Source organism: Xiphophorus couchianus, chromosome 4 (genome assembly GCF_001444195.1).
Source record: "Xiphophorus couchianus chromosome 4, X_couchianus-1.0, whole genome shotgun sequence".
NCBI classification, from domain to species: domain Eukaryota; kingdom Metazoa; phylum Chordata; class Actinopteri; order Cyprinodontiformes; family Poeciliidae; genus Xiphophorus; species Xiphophorus couchianus.
The window spans coordinates 23,827,604-23,846,248 of NC_040231.1; the positions used below are offsets into that span (position 1 = coordinate 23,827,604).

General features: G+C 38.2%; 1 protein-coding gene across 6 annotated transcripts in view; it reads left to right on the top strand.

Annotated features, from left to right (window-relative positions):
- Nucleotides 1-693: 693 nt before the first annotated feature.
- cdkl5 (cyclin dependent kinase like 5) overlaps nucleotides 694-18,645 on the top strand; it is a 35,634-nt gene continuing 17,682 nt past the window's right edge. For 2 of the 6 annotated variants that reach the window (XM_028015060.1, XM_028015059.1), the window contains exons 1-7: nucleotides 696-1,335; nucleotides 5,019-5,369; nucleotides 8,494-8,528; nucleotides 16,562-16,607; nucleotides 16,728-16,864; nucleotides 17,282-17,402; nucleotides 17,707-17,766. In XM_028015060.1, the coding sequence (XP_027870861.1) occupies nucleotides 5,333-5,369; nucleotides 8,494-8,528; nucleotides 16,562-16,607; nucleotides 16,728-16,864; nucleotides 17,282-17,402; nucleotides 17,707-17,766 (436 nt within the window). In that variant the 5' untranslated portion in view covers nucleotides 696-1,335; nucleotides 5,019-5,332. Of the gene's footprint in view, nucleotides 1,336-5,018; nucleotides 5,370-8,493; nucleotides 8,529-16,561; nucleotides 16,608-16,727; nucleotides 16,865-17,281; nucleotides 17,403-17,706; nucleotides 17,767-18,645 lie in introns of all 6 variants that reach the window. The other 4 variants (XM_028015056.1, XM_028015057.1, XM_028015055.1 and 1 more) reach the window with 4 other exon arrangements.

Sequence of the window (18,645 nt, forward strand, 5' to 3'; positions counted from 1 at the left end):
AATTTTGGTCTTCTCAGTCTTTCATATATATTCTATATCTATGTTCTTGTCCATGTTGTCATTTGAAGTTCAATAAAAGTGCATTCTGAATGTATTGTTCTTTAACTCATATTAAAATACATTTTCCTCACGTTCAACACATTAAAATTTCTGTGTGGCTTTAAGTGTTAGTGAGAAAGTTTGCTTGTGGAGCTGCTCTTCTTCTTCGTGACTTCTCCACAGAAGGGAGCCAAAGGCAAGGTGTCATCATGACTGTTGAAACTAATAGTAATGCATACGTATTTTGATTATCTTTTTGTCTGATAACAAGTGTCAGTCATATTTAAAAATGTCTTATATTTGCAAAGTTGAACTCTTATATAAATGTTTGTGTTGATTTTTCTTCCTGCAAATGAAATTACGACGAGAGAAAATATTAATTCCTGTTTTGTTTCAAACTTACAAAATTACAAAAGTAAATGTGGCGAAAAGCCAATATTTATGTTGTTTTTGTTTCAGTCAAAACATTTTACATCTTTTTTTATACTTTATCAAAAATCTGCATTTTGATGTGATAATGTAATTGTAAGTAAGAAGGACCGTTTTCACCTTCAATTTCAGCTAAAATTTGTTGCAGAGGTCAAACTGCATGGCCTTCAGAATAAGTTCCTTTTTTTTTTTTTTTTGCACAGCCATCGTCTGACATGAAGGTGCAGATTAAAAATACGTCTCCTGGTTATGAAACAGGTCGAGACACTGAGGAATTCTGCTAACTCCTCTGATTCCTCAATTAGTCCAATCCTGAAGGGGAGGCGGAGGTGAGAGAGGAAGGATCGACGGCAGGAAGAGATTGTTAATCAGTGGGTCTTGCAGACAGACCTGATTCCGTTGTTCTGCGACCAGAGGAAGGCGAGTAGCAACCAAAAATACTTTCCATTCAACAGATGCTGCGCTGGATCTAATCAAAGTTTTATCTGATCGCAGTTCACGGTGGATGCAAGCGCACTGCTGGAACGCGCACGTTTCTATTGGCTCTCGGCTGCGTCGCTCACAGAAATGACGATTTTGCTGCTATACCCAGCTGATGCTGAGGCTACGAACGCGGAGCCTCCGAAAAACTGTTGATGGTACACTGACCCTTCCGTCATCGACGTTATGTCTGCGGATCCAGGTCTTATCTGCCCCCAGAGCCGGAGTGGGGAGGACATTTGATCGTGTCACGACGCGCAGGCCGTGGTTCGTTTTTCTCGCCCCTGTCGCTCCAAAGGATGTTTCTTCACCTCCCCACATAATCGCTTTCCCAGGGAATGATGCTCACTGCTTCCTCCACACACAGCCGACACATCGCATATGCAGGTAAACGTTGCTTTGGTTGGATCGCCAGTGCTTTTCGTTACCATCTGATTTATTTCACCTTTGTGCGCGTTGGAAGTGAATGTCATTTCTTGTGGATTTGCGGGTTGCTCTACAGCCCTGTCGGTGTATATTGCTGTGCTGCACTGTGGTGAGCGGGCTCCGGCTGCTCTGTATGTATGATGTATGCACTGGTTGCTGTGTAGGCTGAGAAACGCGTGGACAGCGATGGAATGGTGCTGCGCTCCGCTCCGCAGCGGCGGCAGAGACGCAGTTCGGTGCAGAGAGAGAGAGAGAGCAGAGCAGCATTAGCTACTATCTTATCCCCCCCCTCCACCCTCCAGCCTCCCAGCTTCTCCCTCCTATCCACATCACAGTCACGCGCAAGCGCACACTCCTTCGTGCACGCGGACGCCCGAACCAAGCTATTAATTTCACGCACACTCAAACTCACTTGTTCCTATTCCGTTTTTCTTCTTCGAGCACACCCTTCGGTTTTCTATCTGCCTCTTTCGACATTACCGGTTAATTCATTAAGTTTAACAAGAAAGCTCATTAAAACACGTCCTTGACCATTTTAGGTAAAAAATAAAAATAAAAAAAATAAAAACAACAACAACAAAAAAACAAACGTTCAGGTCTTCATGTATTTCAAGTTGCTCCAACTTGTCTGTTACCTCCCCCTCAGCACCATAGCCTCCACCGATGGCCTGCACATCCACATCTCGTTTCTTTTCCCTGGAAAGCCTAAGATGTGTGGATTGCACACTGCATAGGAAAACGCCCACACACGGGCACATGAGCCAAATCAACATTGAAGTGTTTTCTTTTCTTCTTCTTCTAAATTTTCTTTCTTTTTTCTTTTTTACAAATCTAGTTGAGTCATTTCAGGAAGGAGCTTCGATGGTTCTAGTTTAGAAAATAATTTAATTACCAAAGAACCATTTTAACTGTTATTATTTTATCATCACTGCTTTTTGGACACACAGCATTATTGAAAAATGTATTCCAACAGAACCCGGATGCATGATGGGAATAGGAATTTTTTTTTTCCCCACTTAAACCAAAGACATTTGCTGTTAGACTCTCAGTTTAAAATGTATTTGTCATCTTTGTTTTGCAGTTTTGTCAGTGTTTATTTATATTATGAAAATATACTATCTTGCAAGAAATGTTCACTCAACCACTCAGAGGCAATAGAAAATGCAAAGATGCAGAGATCACCGGACTCTGGAGCAGTGAAGACATGTTATCTGGCAACGACTGACGCGTTTCTGTTTCCTCTTTGCCAGGAGACCGCAATGGGTCAGATGTTCTGTCTTGAGCGGAAGAGACTATGGTTTGGGGCTGGTTGTTTCAAACTGGATTTGTTTGTCTTATAATGTTGAGGCTTGAGACATCATTTTCTGTCAAATTTACTGAAATAGTAAAAAACTAGAGTTGAGTTTGTCTCTTTAGTTCAAGTGAAATGAACTCTTAATTATTTGCTCCTGACTCTGTGTGAACAGTTCTCAAACTACCCCCCACGGATCCGCCACATTAAAACTGAATCTCTATAGACATTGATGAGCAAGTCAATGTAGTCCTCACCTCAACTCAACAGAATGCCTTTGGGGTTTGCGTTTGGAAGAATGCATTTGGAAAAATGGTTAAAAAATCCCATGAACACATGTTCCTAAACCTTCTGGATAGCCTTCCAGATATGAAGGCTATCCATGAAGGATATGGATGAGCTGAAACTGTAGTAGCAAAGGGTGCACCTACATGTGATTAATCTCTGAGATTTGGATAAACGATGCTTTAGTTTCCATCCCTACGTCCAGCCATAAAAGACTAGAAGCTCAAAAGTGTATACAATCTTTCCAAACTGCAGTTTCTGAATGTAGTGCAACTCAAAACAGATTGTCTTTGCTTTTTTTTCCCCCTCAAAGATTTTTTCTTAGAGTCCCTTTTGTGACATTTAAGATTTTTGACATATTTATCTGCAGCTTCTAGACTCTGAGGAAATTGTTGATAATAGTGTCAGTGGAGCCCTTCTATTGATTTAGTATTTTAACAGCTTTTGTACAGATCCGTCAACAATTCATTACACACTCATCTCTGTGATTTACCTCAGGAAAACAAACACGTCCTTTATTAGTCCCAGTCAGTTTCATTCCAGCTGTGCTAGATCTCATCTCAACACAAAAAAATACTCTCATGGTAAATTGAGTAAATCATATGCTTCTGTTGTTTGATCAAATTTCCATTCTCTGCTTTCTAAGGTGCCTTCTTGCAGTTTTGTTTTTTGGATTAATTTTTCTGGGATTCTGTCCATGAATGTTTGCATAATCCAGTGTCCTTCACACCGTCTGTCTTGTCACAGAAACTTAGATTTACACTGCAGCTCTTTTGCCAAGTCCTGAAGTTGAGTGCTCTGTCTAGAGGCTTGGTTTTTATGCTACTTGTAAAAGTAAAATCATGCAAGGCATTTTCAATATGATGTCACTTCTGAATTATTTAAGTTGTTTAGTGTTGTGTAATCGATTGCTGCTGCATCTAATGGTCAAGCTTTGTCTTCTGCCTGTCCATAGATATAGTTTTGTGAAGATGTAGCGTTGGCCGTTTTTTTTTTTACCAAGTTAGACCATGCAAACTTATTCAAACTAAAAGTCTGAAATTTTAAGCCCAGTAAAATGAAACTTAGTTAACTTTTTCTTTACTTTGTTTAATCAAATTGATCTCACTGTGCTAATTTATAATTTATAGATTTTGCTTGGTTGCAAAACCTTTATAACCCATGTGAATATGGATTGTCAACAAGGCTAAAATGTTAAAGTTAGGAACTACAGCTAACAATTTTAGGCTAAAACTGCACTGGATTAATAAATCTATCAGGAGGTTAAAAAAAAAAGCGAGGATGTGGTCATTTGAGGTTTGACAAATTGTTTAAAAGTTCAGGAAATTCAGTATAATATGTACAATTTTTATCTTTGAAACATTTTCAGCACAATCTTTAGCAAAATTTTCCCAAAAATCTCTCTCTCGTTATTTTGGCTTTTGCAAATAAAAATGATTTTTGGTAATCCCAACTGATCTAAAACTTTAGACTGACTTAATGTCAGATATTAGCAATAATAAAGCAAGATATCTTTTTATATAGTGTAGCTAAACATCTGGTTTGACATTCTTTTTCTAACTATGTAAGGGAAAAATTCTTAAGAACTGTGCTTAGAGACTCTTAAGAACTCAAAACTGTATGTGGACTCAACTTTGCGTTCAGCAGGTCGTAGCATTAATAATGTTTTGACTTCTTACACTAATTTCTGCCTGTGAGGTTCGACTTTCAACCTAGCACTCCAAAACATTTCTATCTTAGATATTCTGCACTGCAAATTAGAAATAATTCATGCATTAAGAAGTGAAACGAGTTTAATAATCCAACCCCCTGGAGAAATTGAATCAGAAGAAGACCTACTTTTAGAGTACATTAGCCTTAACATCACCGCTACTCTGTGATCAGGAATTGTTGCATAAGAAAGGTGATATGAGGTAGAATATGTGTCAAAGTCATGCCTTTACTCTATGTGCCTCATATTTTCATGTGTGTGGTTTACAGCCAGTGCTTCACCAACATTATGAATTAGAGATCGGAGTGATCTCCAGGCAAAGTATTCAAACACTTCTCTGTTTGTTTTCTCTTCCAGGTTCCCCCATGTGGAGTTTTGGATAAAGGCACAGGAGCAACACAAGGATATGGAGTAAAAGGACATTTAGAAGAACTCCAGTCAGATATTTTAATACAAGAAAACTGACATTTAGAGGACGTTAAATAGTGTGTGCCGTGGGAAAAGCAGGGCTGTGAAAAGAGGAGTAAAGATGGCTTGTTGTCAGAGGCCTGCCATGTTTCTCCGTGAGTCTGCAGCTGACCCGATCGGCTGCTGGTCCAAGCAGGAGTGTCCCTATTAAAGTCTAAGCAGCGTATTTCACCTGGTGGAGGAGACCCGCTCTCTGTGATGTGATGAATAAGTTTGAAGTCCTTGGCATTGTGGGAGAAGGTGGGTGGTTTCACACAGCAGATTAAATGGTGTTGTTAACCTCCAGCTCTAATGCTGATGATCTGCACCACTCGGGATGTTGATGTGTCATGCTGCGTGTTTTTCATGAGAGTTTTAGTGTTTTGCACTGTGCGGCAGGACTCTATTCATAACTTTTATCGTATATGCTTCACATTTAGCTTCTTTACGGTTTTATAGCAGGCAGATTCTGAGCAAATATTATACTTTTTTTAATGCTGAGAAATATGCAGAAGCCTGTGGGATGTGCAGACATCAGAAGGAAAATGTTGTAGCTGCAGATGAAAATCATCTACAGATTGTAGATGATATATCAAAATTTTAAAATAATATTTTAATTAAACAACAAAATGACTTCTGCAAACAAATGCAACAAGCCTTAAACCTGATTCTTTTTTTTCTCAGCTGGTTTAAACCCTTTGCAAAAAGGCTTGATCTGAGGCTTGATCAGACCAAAGCACAATGACGATGAAAGCGTTAATATGGTTTAACCAAACTCCAAATTTGGTAACGTGGAACAAAAAAGTATTTTTCCCTTGCATCACTCTGACATTGTCAATGGGGTTTACTGTTGAGTAGCTACTCATGGAGCTCAATTTAAAAAAAAAAAAAAAAAAAGAGCTTGAAATGCTTCTGTTACATTTATTTTTAGCAAATTGTGCCAATAAAATAGATTGAATGACTATAAACTACTTTCTTAACATGAGAGCATCCTAATCACTGAAAGACATACTAGATTAAAGGTTGCATTTAAAAAAAAAATGTCATTGTGATATTATAGTTCAACAATGAAAGCGACACTTATTTTAGGAATACTTGTCCATTTTTTCCTGAATTGAACTTGAATCCTTTACTCTACGCTCTGATTGCTTGAACTCCAATTTCATCTGCTGACCTAATTCTCTCCATGCAAAAGTTAACAGTTGTTTCCTAATTGCATTTGCTTACATCTTCTCAAACCTCTTCTCGTTTTGATACGAGGAGTGAAACAATCCACCACATCTTTTGCTGGTGCTCCACATAAGAAGTCCTCCAGCAGCCTAAAGGGCATGTTCCACCCACTTCCAGCTTGGCAAGAAATGTTGAGTTTCACAGGCGCTCCCTCAAACCACACTTTAAAAAGCTACGCTCATGTCAAACATAGAGAAGAAAATAATATCTTAATATCTATCTCTGGAATGTATTAAATTATACTTGAGAAAATTACAAGTATTAGCAGTTAGCAGACTGCAAGAGAATGCAGGTGCTGTTGTCCTTGAAAGACTTTGAAATCATAAAAAGAACTGATTAAATATATCATAACTCCTTTAACATCTGGTGTGATCTGATTTTGTGGCAATATGCAAAAAAAAAAAAAGGTTTGCAGTAAATCACAAGACCACATTTTGTTTTTATTTTTATTTGGTTTTATGTTTCCTTTGATTATGATTCATTTTGTGTTAAAATCCAATGTACAGCAAATATTATAATCATTTTTATTATAATATATTGCTACCATTCTTCAAAACACAGTGTGTGCTTTGGGTTGTTGGCTTGCTTTATGCATAAAGTGTTGCCAAGTTATTAATACAAGCAACTTTTGGCTTGTTTTTTTTCTTCTTCTAAAGTCGCTTGCAGGTTGAATGGGTTTTTGGGGCTTGTTTTTTAATGTGAAATTGCTTACTTGGGCATGACTATTTTTCTGAAAAAAGATTATATTAAGCTCCCCACAATAAAACAAAACACTAATGGTATGTAGTTTGCAGTGTTGTGTTGTGTTATCCACAAGTATATGTTGTAAAACCATTTTTATTTAAATCTTTTGGATTTGTGTTGTCACCATTTCGTCTTCATGGAGCTGGTTGCTTGTTTCTTTAGCAAGGTCTACTATTCATGACCCACTTTGACTGTTTTGAAACTTTGCATCTGCAGTAAAACAGTCCAAACCATGATGTAATCACCAGCATGTTAAAAAAAGAGACGTATGCTGAAATTAGATGGGATTTTTTTCTTTCTTTTGAAAGATAATTTAGCTTTTTTTTCTCTTCAAGCACAAAACATCCGCTCTGGTCTTCTGTATTCAAAAACGTTTGTCCAGGCCTGACAACTTCACATGCACTCTGATGTGTACATGTCAGACTTGACGCAGGGTTTTTGCTCACCACAGACCAAACTTGCTCTTCTGGGCAAACTGTTGAACTCGGGGTAGTTGTGTGTTTGCTGCACCGACTAAAGCAAAAGCAGCAACCTGGAAAGAGTGAGACGCTCCACCTTGTCATGAATGCTGATGAGTTCATACAGATGCAGATCAGAGTGGTTCTTTCAAAATGAACTGCTCTGATTCTCAATCCCACGGAAATTACAAAACATATTTATTTTTTATGGGCTGCACAGTGGCGCCGTTGGTAGCACTGTTGCCTTGCAGCAAGAAGGTTCGATTCCCGGCCCAGGGGTCTTTCTGCAAAGAGTTTGCATGTTCTCCCTGTGCATGTGTGGGTTCTCTCCAGGTACTCCTGCTTCCTCCCACAGTCCAAAAACATGACTGTCGGGTTAACTGGTCTCTCTAAATTCTCCCTAGGTGAATGTGTGTGTGCGTGGTTGTTTGTCATGTCTGTCTTTGTGTTGCCCTGCGACAGACTGGCGACCTGTCCAAAGTGACCCCTCCTCTCTCCCAGAACGTTAGCTGGAGATAGGTACCAGCACATCTCCTGACCCCACTAGGGGCAAGGGTGTTAGAAAATGGATTGATGAATTTATTTTTTACACCCCAGCCTGGAACAACTACAGTCACTGCCCTGTAGAAGTCTGCAACCTGATGGTTGGGGATCTCAGGTTAAAAGGACTGATCTGATGTATAAAGCTATTTTTTATGTAGCTATATGGACATAGTCCAAATGCCTTAACAATGACAGAATGCAACAGGGTGACTTCTGGGTCAAGGTTTCACAAAGATCCAGGCGTTAAACAGTGGGAGAGAAGGTTTACCTCCTCCTCACTGCCTGATCTTTACTGCTCTGTCCTTTAAATACGTTTTTACATGAGGTGACAAGCCAAAACATAATATCAGAGTGGCATCATAAGTGCATGTTATTGATCTTTGTTTTGTCCCCCCCTTTGTTTCTGCCAGGTGCATATGGAGTGGTGCTTAAGTGCAGACATAAGGTAAGGATTTCCTCTGATCTTGCTGTCGTTAGTAAGAGTTCTCTTGTGTTTCGTTTTCGGGGTTTTTTTTAGGATAAAATCAAATTCCCATACAGGATAAAAGAAAATTTATCCCAGAAGAAGAATATGATGATTTGGTTTTGTTCAGTTTTAAGCCTGATTAGCAATGATCCTCAGCATCAACATGAAGGGAGACCATAAAAACAATCTTTGTGTTCGTTTGCGGTCTTCACGGTTAGGCTTCAGACTTTGTGTGGTGGAATAGGTAGACTGTTTTAAATATTTAAAAAAAAATCTTTAAAAGCTTTAAAACCTGTTTGAGCAAATCAGTGGCAAAAAGTGGAGACACAGTCTGTGTGTAAAACATTTATACACACTCTAAATATTTCATATGCACAACTGAACATAAAGGAATTGGGTTAATGGCAGATTTCTGCTAATATGACAGCCACCTTTTTGATGGCTTCATTAACTTACAGATGTTGACTAAGACTTTAATCTGACTAATAGCTGCTGTTACTGTGCATTTCTGAATCACTGAACGCCCATGCAGTCCTTTTTGCATCTTATTTGTGCTTTACACATAATTTTATAATTCTCTTTCCCATGCAGTGTGAAAAAGTGACTTTTTTTTAATGACTATTAGTTAAAACATGGCACTGTGAACTCATAAAACAGATTGTTCCACTCTGTTAAATAATCGTATTAAAGGTTAAAATGAACAATTTTTCATATTGGGGATGAATCATTGAGTTTGTGTTTGATAACAGATTTGTGTTACTCTACGTCCTTCAGATTATTTTACTTGTACGTTTAAATCATTTAACTTTGCCACAGGCTTTGCATTAGTATGACACAATCTACCATACATAGTGTTGAACATAAACTGTATCGCCAGCCGTTTTCTGTTGTAACAGTATTATATGTTTACAGAATGTAAAGCCTCCTGAGGTTAGAGTCTGCTTTGTGATAGTTTTAATTAAAATGTCCAGGTCTTGGTCAGTCAGAGCTGGTAACATTCAGGTGTACAGCTGAGGCAAATACATAATAGCGTATGTACATCATTAATGACCTTAGTCAATTTTCATACTCTAATTTGTTCACAGAAAACTGAATTGTTACAAGTCAGTATTGACAAACTGAGTCAAATTTGGAAAAGTAGCTTATTAATTTAAAGACTAAATTCAAGTAAACTCGATACTGAAGAAGTATCTGAATAACAAATGCATTTTACTGGAACCTTTGAGCCCCTGATGTTTGGTCCTGGATTGTTTTGTGGTTTGATTCTAGTTTTTAGGATTTTCTGTGTTCCTCGGTCTCTTCCTTTGATAAGATCATTCCTGTTTCTGGTTTACTTTAGGTCAGTGCTTTCTTTGTGATTCTAGTTTACACGAACATTTCTTATGTTAGTTTTATTTCTTATGTTATTTCTTATGTCTAGTTATTCCTTATAACTCTACAGAATGTAAGGCTTCTTATGTTTATTATGTCCACTCATTCTTTAGTGTTAAATTTATTCCCTAGTCCACACTCTCTCTCTCTCTCTCTCTCTCACTCACTCACTCACTCACTCACTCACTCACTCACTCACTCACTCACTCACTCACTCACTCACTCACACACACACACACACACACACCCCTGCAGCCAGTCAGCCCAGGTACTTGTTCCACATTCACTCTACCAGTACTTAAACACTTCTGCTGCTCTCACTCTTGTTTCCTTCTGTTATCTCCCTGTTGAATCCCTGTCATTCTCTTACCATGGATTGCTGTTGTTTCTGTGGGTTTTATTATTTATCTTTTTCATTAAACATTCATAATCAGCTCTCTGCTTCTGTCCTGTGTTTGGGTCCTACTTCAACCAAATGGAAATGTTGACATTGGCTTTTTCTTTCATAATCAGGTGAAAGCTTATGGTTACTGTGACAATTCTGTCTTTATCTTCAGTTTTCTAGTAGATAAGTAAAGTTTTCATCAACACTGACTGGTATTTGAGCTGTTCATTACTTCCTACAGTAATAAAAATTTGTCTTTTGATGCTGCACATGGGCAACATCAAAGGGCAACTGTTGTGTTTTTTTTTGTTAAGCATACCAATTGAAATTGTAACTCAAACTTCAAATTCAGCTTCATCATACTATAACACATTCTACCTCAGGATTTTATAAGATTTTAGCTAGTTTTAGATGTTTTCTGAAATAAAGGGCCACTGTCTTGTACCCTTATTCTTAAGCATACAGGAAGAATACAGAATATTATTTTTTACCTGCCAGCCATTTAAAATTATTGCCCCTCCCATCTTTGTGACTCTACAGGAATGTAGATTGCCTTTAGTAAGAGCTCTCTGTAAGTTCTGTCTTTGTTTAAAATACATTTTCGTGTTTTGGGGAGGATTTCCAATAGTATGTTGCGACCTACTTTCAGGGTAAGGTTCCTTAGACTTGGGCTGGTTTTGATCTGTTGTGAATGTCCATGACATGTAGCATGACAGTATCAAGTTATTTTAAAATCCTCTTACCAGACTAATATTCAGGCTACATCTCTTTCAGTCTCATCATGGTGTTTAGTTTTCCACCAAATCACTCTTAGGCTTAAACAGGCCACGCTCTTCCTCTGACTTTTTTAAGTGTTAATAATTATTCAGTATTGACAAAATTAATTATCCACATATCCAGTTGCTTTACATGACTGTAATATAGCTCACTGCTAAGCATGATGCATTTTTAAGGAGCCGATATTTTATCATCTGTCACTGATTTGTTATGCATAAAACAGATGCACCATCAATATGCTCGTATATATCATGCAACATGCATCAAGCCAACCAAAGACATCACCATGAAGCGTTATCTTTTGTTCATAAAGAGAAATAACAGTTTGGCATCAAGCTTACCAGATCCTTAAGCTTTGTAATGCTGGCCTCTAGTTTTTCTAGTACAATTGATTGTTATTAGAACCTGGTCTACTTCATCATCCTTGTGGTTTGGATAGTAGGAAAGACATTTCTTGCTCTGGGAGATTGCGCCAATCAGCTTTTAGAGCAGTAAATAATGGAGTGTTATGTTCATTTTCCTCAGTTGTTTTGTCTCCAGTATTGCTCAGACTTGGGTTGGTCTATCAGGATGAATCTTATTAGACTAGCAGCTCAAAGACTTTGTCTGGCTGTATCCTGGCAAATGAACTGTTTTTCTTTTCGTGGAGTTTTCTGTTCGTTATAGTTGCTGACAGACTTTTTTTCACATGGTCCTAATCTTGGCTTTCAGCCTCTTTCTTCCTGGGGTAATGCCATGATATTGATGGCTTGGTTCCCTATAATTAAACCTCATGTATTTGCACGCTTTGAAGCTGGCCCTAAATAGTCTCATCTACAACAAAGACCTTAAAGCCACCGCACCTGTCCATCACTCAAAGCTTCCACACTAATAATTAAGAATAGCTTTAAGTCTTATTACAATTCAGAAAGGAGAACTGAATGTTACCATGACAGGAAAATTGACTATTGAGAACAAATATATTCATGAGGCTTTGCTGTAAACATGTCAAACGAGGATGGTTTTGGATTGGTGTGCCTGACAAACGGGAAACGAAAACACCTCTGATAATCTTTTCTCTGTCCTTATCTTTGACAAGCATAACTGCAGGGGAAAAAAAATAACAGAATTAGACATACATTTATTTATATCGAGCAGGAGATTCAGCATTTATCAGCTCTTGGGCAGTGTGAGCATGCAGTAAGCCATGTCATTTCAATTCAGTTCAGTTTATCAGTGTAGCACCTACAGGTGTGACGATACCTGGAACTAAGAGGACGAAACCCGATACTGAGGTGGCAGATTTTAATATTACGTTCAAAAAAACTTCAAAGATCAAATTTATGCTTCAAACAAAGGCCTTTTTTCTGTGTTTTATTCTACCTCTTTCAGCATCTGAACAACGTCCATTGCTTGCACATTGTTCATGTCTTTTTTCTCACTCTGTTGCCATTTATCTTTCTGACTGGAAACCCAAAGATTTAGCAGCTCTGTTCGTGGAGGACTGACGCTGGTCTCAGGGATAAAATGAGATTAGCACATAAATAAATACAACCTATGCAAAAATACAAATGTAACAATATAATGTTCAGTTTATTAGCACACCACAAACGTTATGTTTAGAATTTATTGTCAAATTTTCTAAATAATAACATTTGGACACACATACTGCAAAAACTAGAGCTAGTCAAGTGGCTCTTCAGAATAATGAATTGTTAATCTCTTATGTAGTTCGAAGCTCTGTTCCTTGTCCCAGTTTTTCTGAGAATTTCTGAGCATTGTAAGTTTAGTTTCTTAAATCTTTTTATGATCTCCCCTCGTCAGTGGCCGTCTGCACATTGGCTCTGTTTCATCACCTCTAAAGATGACAGCTTACAGTCGGTACCAGCAGAGTCCCGTCTCCAGTCTGTAAACTTCCTTTTCTCCACTGCATTTTGATTTGGGATCTCAGTGATGCCTGACCTTTGGAGATATACTTGCTACTTTTACAGTTTATGGAGTAAATGATTAAATTAATTAGTCTTCAGCTCAGTGTGTGTTATTGATTTCCAAAACAAAAGGCTGATGTGGTTAATATGAAGCTGACTTGGATACCAAGTCATCTGATGCATGTAGGAGCAGATCAAACATCTGGATCAGCTTTTTAACAGTAAAGTTGACATTTGTCAACGGAAATTAAAACATAAGCCATATGAATAATGACTCCACACAAGACAAGGTGAAAACAGGGTGAATTTCCATTTAATACTTTTGTCTTTTTGTCTACTGTACAACACGAAACATACAGAAAACTCAAAAATGTTTCCTCACCTGGAGAACAACTAACAAGGCAAATACTTTAACTGTCTCTCTGGTTTTATTATAGCATTAATGTGTCATTCTCCAACAAATCTGCATGCAAATTAACCAGCAGCTTTAGAAGTAGTCAAGTTAAAGTTAAAGTGCCTTTTCTTTCCTTTGACCCACTAATGTGACATATGACATGTTTCCCACTTATGTAACAAAAGGAAAGACTCGATTTTACACGTGGGAGCCTGGGATCCTGACAATAAATGGTGTTTTTAGCTTTGCTGCAAGAGAGCAGTTATTTTTACTTTTCCCAGCTGGAAGCGGGACTAAAAAGACAGGGTGGCATCAGGAGAGAGAAAGAAGCAATGGGTGCACGTGTGTTTGAGGGAGAGGAAGTGATGCAGAGGGGTGTGTTGAACAGTGTTGGTAAATGGGTCACCCTGTTAGAGGACTACAGCAGACCTGTGTATGACGGAGGGGAATAATGCGACTGTAAATAGGTTGAAACCCAATCAGGAGACACAGTAGGCCCGAACATCACAACAATGACACTAAATTAATTTTAAATAGACGTGCCAGTGTAATTTATAGGGACTTTACTCTGCAGTGTGTGCTTGATGGAACATTTTAATTAGTCAAGCGTTTGTGTGCCAGGACTTGTTCTGCCGCTTTATGCAAGTGTTGTTTAGCATATGTGGGTGTTTGTATGGAGGCTTATGTGTTATCTTGAATTTGTGCTTTAGGAGTGACAATATCACAACCTACACAGTTGCCTGTCTCCCGGTGCACAAACGGTGTCACTGTGTAGTACTGTCGGGGTAAGAAGACAAATTAATTATTAGCAATTGTCTATACTTGTGTTGGCTAAGTTTAAAAAAAAACCTGCAGTGTGTTTACTTGAGTAATATCAGAGTATGAGTCATGGGCATAATTTTAAATTGAGACTCCTTTGAAGCCTCAATGTCAAATTGTATATCAGGGAAATGTTCAAGCATTAGTACTAATATAATGAGCTCATGTCATCAGACAGTTGCGATCTTGAAGGTTATTCTTAGTGCTGACTTATCAGTCGTTAAAAAGATTAATGAGAAGAGGTCAAAGATGTAGAACAAACATAAGCATCATCAACACAGTGCAGCTGCAGTTTGAAATGTCATATGTGCTTGATGGGCCCAGAAAGACAGTATATTTTTGATAATAGGTTGTTGTTTCTTTTTACACTTTTATCAAAAGTCATCACTGCACAGCCAGCATGTACCTCTGCCGTCGCAGTAAATCTTCGTTGTATGATCCAATTTGCTAATGAACATCAAATCTTTAACTGACAAGCTTGTATTTACACCTTCATATAACAATGGGCAGATGTAAGCGAGAGCACTGCCGGTGACAGGCAGCTCCACGCTGCCTTGCTCCATCGCAGTGATTCGGCCAACTGTGATGTCTGACCCGCTGTAGACAAAAAGACAATTGAGGAACATGAGCGCAGCCAAGGACACTCTAGTGCATGATGTAATCCTCTCTGGCCCCCTGTGTTCACTGCTGCATACTGAGGGTGTTACAGATGACAGAAAAAAAACAGCTTTCAAGGATTTAGGCTAAAAATGGAATGGTTGAAAACATTTTGTGTTCCGTTTAATGAAAACTGTTATGTTAGGAGAATCATAACAACAATCCTTTGTGTTGAAGCCAGAATTTGCTGTAATTTTTTTTTTTTTAAGTTTGACACACCCCTGGTGTGTGATGTAAAAAATTGAGGCCATGGATAATCATTTCAGAAATTAATTCACATTTAATGTGACATTTATTTTGTTCAACTGAAAAAAATTCTGTTAGATGAAAAAAAAAAATCTAAAAAAAGTTGTAGACAAATACTTGTAGCGGTGCCTTTTTATTTAATTTTAGCATTTAGTTTTATTTGCTTCAAACTTAACATCAACTGTTGTGAGTCAGATTAATCAAAAATAAAATTCAGCTGTCCCATTTGGACTTTCTTGATAGTTAGCTAATGCTGTAACTTCAAGAGGTTACAACGGATCAAAAATGTACAATGTACAACCTTCTTTTGTATCAGTCAGAAGGAGGTTGTAAACAAGAATGTATATAGGTTGCTGTATATTAACATATCACAAGTGTTCTTTGAATTATTGCTAGGCATTAGTTTCCTTTGGTTTGCTTTGTGTTGTTTTGGTCACAGCAGGGGGGTGAGCATCAGCACAGCATTTAGGTATCTAAAGAGTCAGACATTTTCTTTAGAGGTGCTGGAAATGAAAACAAGAACAAGAAATTGTGTCTCATAACTCTAATTTAGCTCTTTGGTGTGATTGTATGTATAATCATACACATTTTATTGTAATCTGGACACACAGTTGTTTGTTTTGTCAAACACATCTGGAGGAGAATTTTTCCAAAAACCAACAGTGCATTCATGAATTTCTGACTTTGTTCTAGAAAATGCTCCACATTTTGATTTCACATACGCACACCTTTACCTGAGTTGTTTCCTCTGCTTCTCCTGGTCCTGGGGTGGAACCCGGCCCACAGCAGAAATCAGTGCCATCAATGCACTGCTCTAAAAGTGCAGGGCTTCTATGCACAACATCACCAGGCAAAGTTTTATGCTCCAGCATAACTATGTAGAATAACACTGGTAGGAGAAGGTGGGGGGTGGGGGGGGGGGGGGGGGGGGGGGTCCATATTTTGTATTGCAGTCGAAATCAAGTATCATTGAATTTGTTTTTAATTTCAACCACTGGTGCACTTAAAAATGATACTGAAATGTGTGGTGGCTGTTGGGTTTTAGACCAAGTACAGACTGCTCTAGGATGAAGAGCTTTACCTTAGCTCATTAACAAAGTTGTTTATTCTTGTCCGTATCGTTTATTGTTTCATCATGATTTCATCAAACACTGGCTCTATGAATGGGTTAATATTGGATCAATGACTATTATGATGAAAATGACTGATTCTGAGTGCTGCCCATGTTTTGGGTAGTTGTGCATTTCTGTTATTTTCTTTAGGGAACCTGGTTCCAATTACAAATATTCAGTATACAAATACTTAGAGCTCACATTGTATAGCCCTTTTTGTTTTAGCTTTTCCCACAGCTCAGTGTCAGAAGACTAATCACTTCACATCTTTCCTTCTTTTAAAGTCATTAGGCACCTTTGTCCCACTAAAACGAAGCTAAACGGTTGTGCATTGTTCCTCACAGGAAACAAATGAGCTGGTGGCCATCAAGAAGTTCAAAGACAGTGAAGGTGAGTAAAAAAAAAAAAAGAAAAGAAAAGATAAAACATAAAAAAGATGGGCACAAATAAGGAAAAATGGTAAAAGTGCAAAAAAAACCCCCACATATTTGTCTTTTAATGCCCACTCAGAAAATGAGGAGGTTAAGGAGACGACCCTTCGAGAGCTGAAGATGCTCCGGACCCTGAAGCAGGACAACATCGTCGAGCTCAAAGAGGCTTTTCGCAGGAGGGGGAAGCTCTACCTCGTCTTTGAATATGTTGAGAGGGTCAGGATAACATCGATGCCATGTTCATTTAATCAAGTCTGCATACTGTGCACACAGCACTTCTTTATGCTGCTTCATCCATGGCCGTAGGACGGTGACTGCTCAGTTAAGCATAAAAAAAGGCGTCACCATGGCAACATAGAAGCTGTGCTAGCAGTAAGCACTGGTATTTCCCGTTGTGTTGCCAGGGTGTCCAAACACGGTTTTTCATTATGTTTTTTAAATGAAAATTCAACACAGCATAATTCCCCAGATGTAATATGTACGGATGGGTGGATGTATGTATGTTTGTATGGATGGATGGATGGATGGATGAATGGATGTATGTATGGATGGATGGATGGATGGATGGATCATTGAAATTGCTGCTACAGAGTTTGTCTGATTTTTCATGATGTCATTGTTGTGGTTTTTCAGAACATGCTTGAACTGCTAGAGGAATTTCCCAATGGTGCGCCGCCGGAAAAAGTTCGCAGCTACATTTTCCAGCTCATCAAAGCCATCAACTGGTGTCACAAAAATGAAATTGTTCACAGAGGTCAGTATTCATATTTGTCTGCTTCCCTTCTCTTTTACAACCATCCATGATTTCGGTCACTGTTTCCTTTCTTTGGTGCCTCCAGCGTCTTGCCCATGTTTATCCAAAGCATTGCTGGTATTATCACTGCAAGGCCAGAAAATCTTTAACACCAAAACAATCCATGTGAATATGATATCACCACTGCTTGTTATTAAGGATTTTTAACCGATGCTACACTGTTAATGACAGAGATAAAACTGTGACTTAAAATTTTGGATTATTGAATTCAAAAAGATATTGATTTAGATCATCTCTCTTTCAGATATCAAACCAGAAAATCTTCTTATCAGTTCAGATGATGTTCTTAAACTATGTGACTTTGGTGAGTGTATCCTTAACCTTCTATTGTTTATAAGCTAATAACATCCTTCATTTCTAATGTAGTATCAATAATGCCATTTTCTCCTATATGATGTCATGTAGCCAGTGTCCTTTGATGCTTTGATTTAGAAAGAAATACTTTTAAATGGTTTAATGGGTGTTGAGTAGACATCCTGATATGTCTTCCATCTTATCATATTGATGGTTATTATGTGTTGATTCTTTAACCAGATCAGTGATTCAATGGTGCTCAGTTTTGTTTCTGTGGGTTGGTTTAAAATAGAAAATCCCACCTTTTTCTATCTTGTAAACTGATTATCAGAGAAACTAAATCTGCCTCTGGGAAACTGCCTTAAATATACCCTGGTGGTTGTTGATGTATTATTAGTTAATTGGTAACATCTCTGTCAAATCATAATGATGTTAGTAACAGAAACCCTCCTGTTCTGAGAAACACATTGATGGAAATGTACTAGTAGTTCATGGATTTGCCCTTTCACAGTGCTCTAGGTGTGTATTTTACATTTGGACGCGTATTTGCAAAACTGACACGGTCAGCTGGCTCTGAATAATTGGCTAATGCCAACCCACTGAGTCAGCTGGGGTGAGATTTGTTTGGTATTCACTGTTGGAGCTGGCATTCTGTTTACTGTGACTTTTCCTTGCTTAAAATGGATTCTCTCTACACCAGTTATCTAAAGTGGAGTCTCAGATCGCCTGCAGTCACATAACTAATTAGTCTGGTCACATGGCAAACATTACCATGCTGTCACTGTGGCTGTCCAAGCAATTTAGATACTGAATGTCCTTTACTGTTATTAATTGGTCATTTATGAATTGCTGTTGACAAAATAAAGTCCACTTGGTGTAATTATCTCTG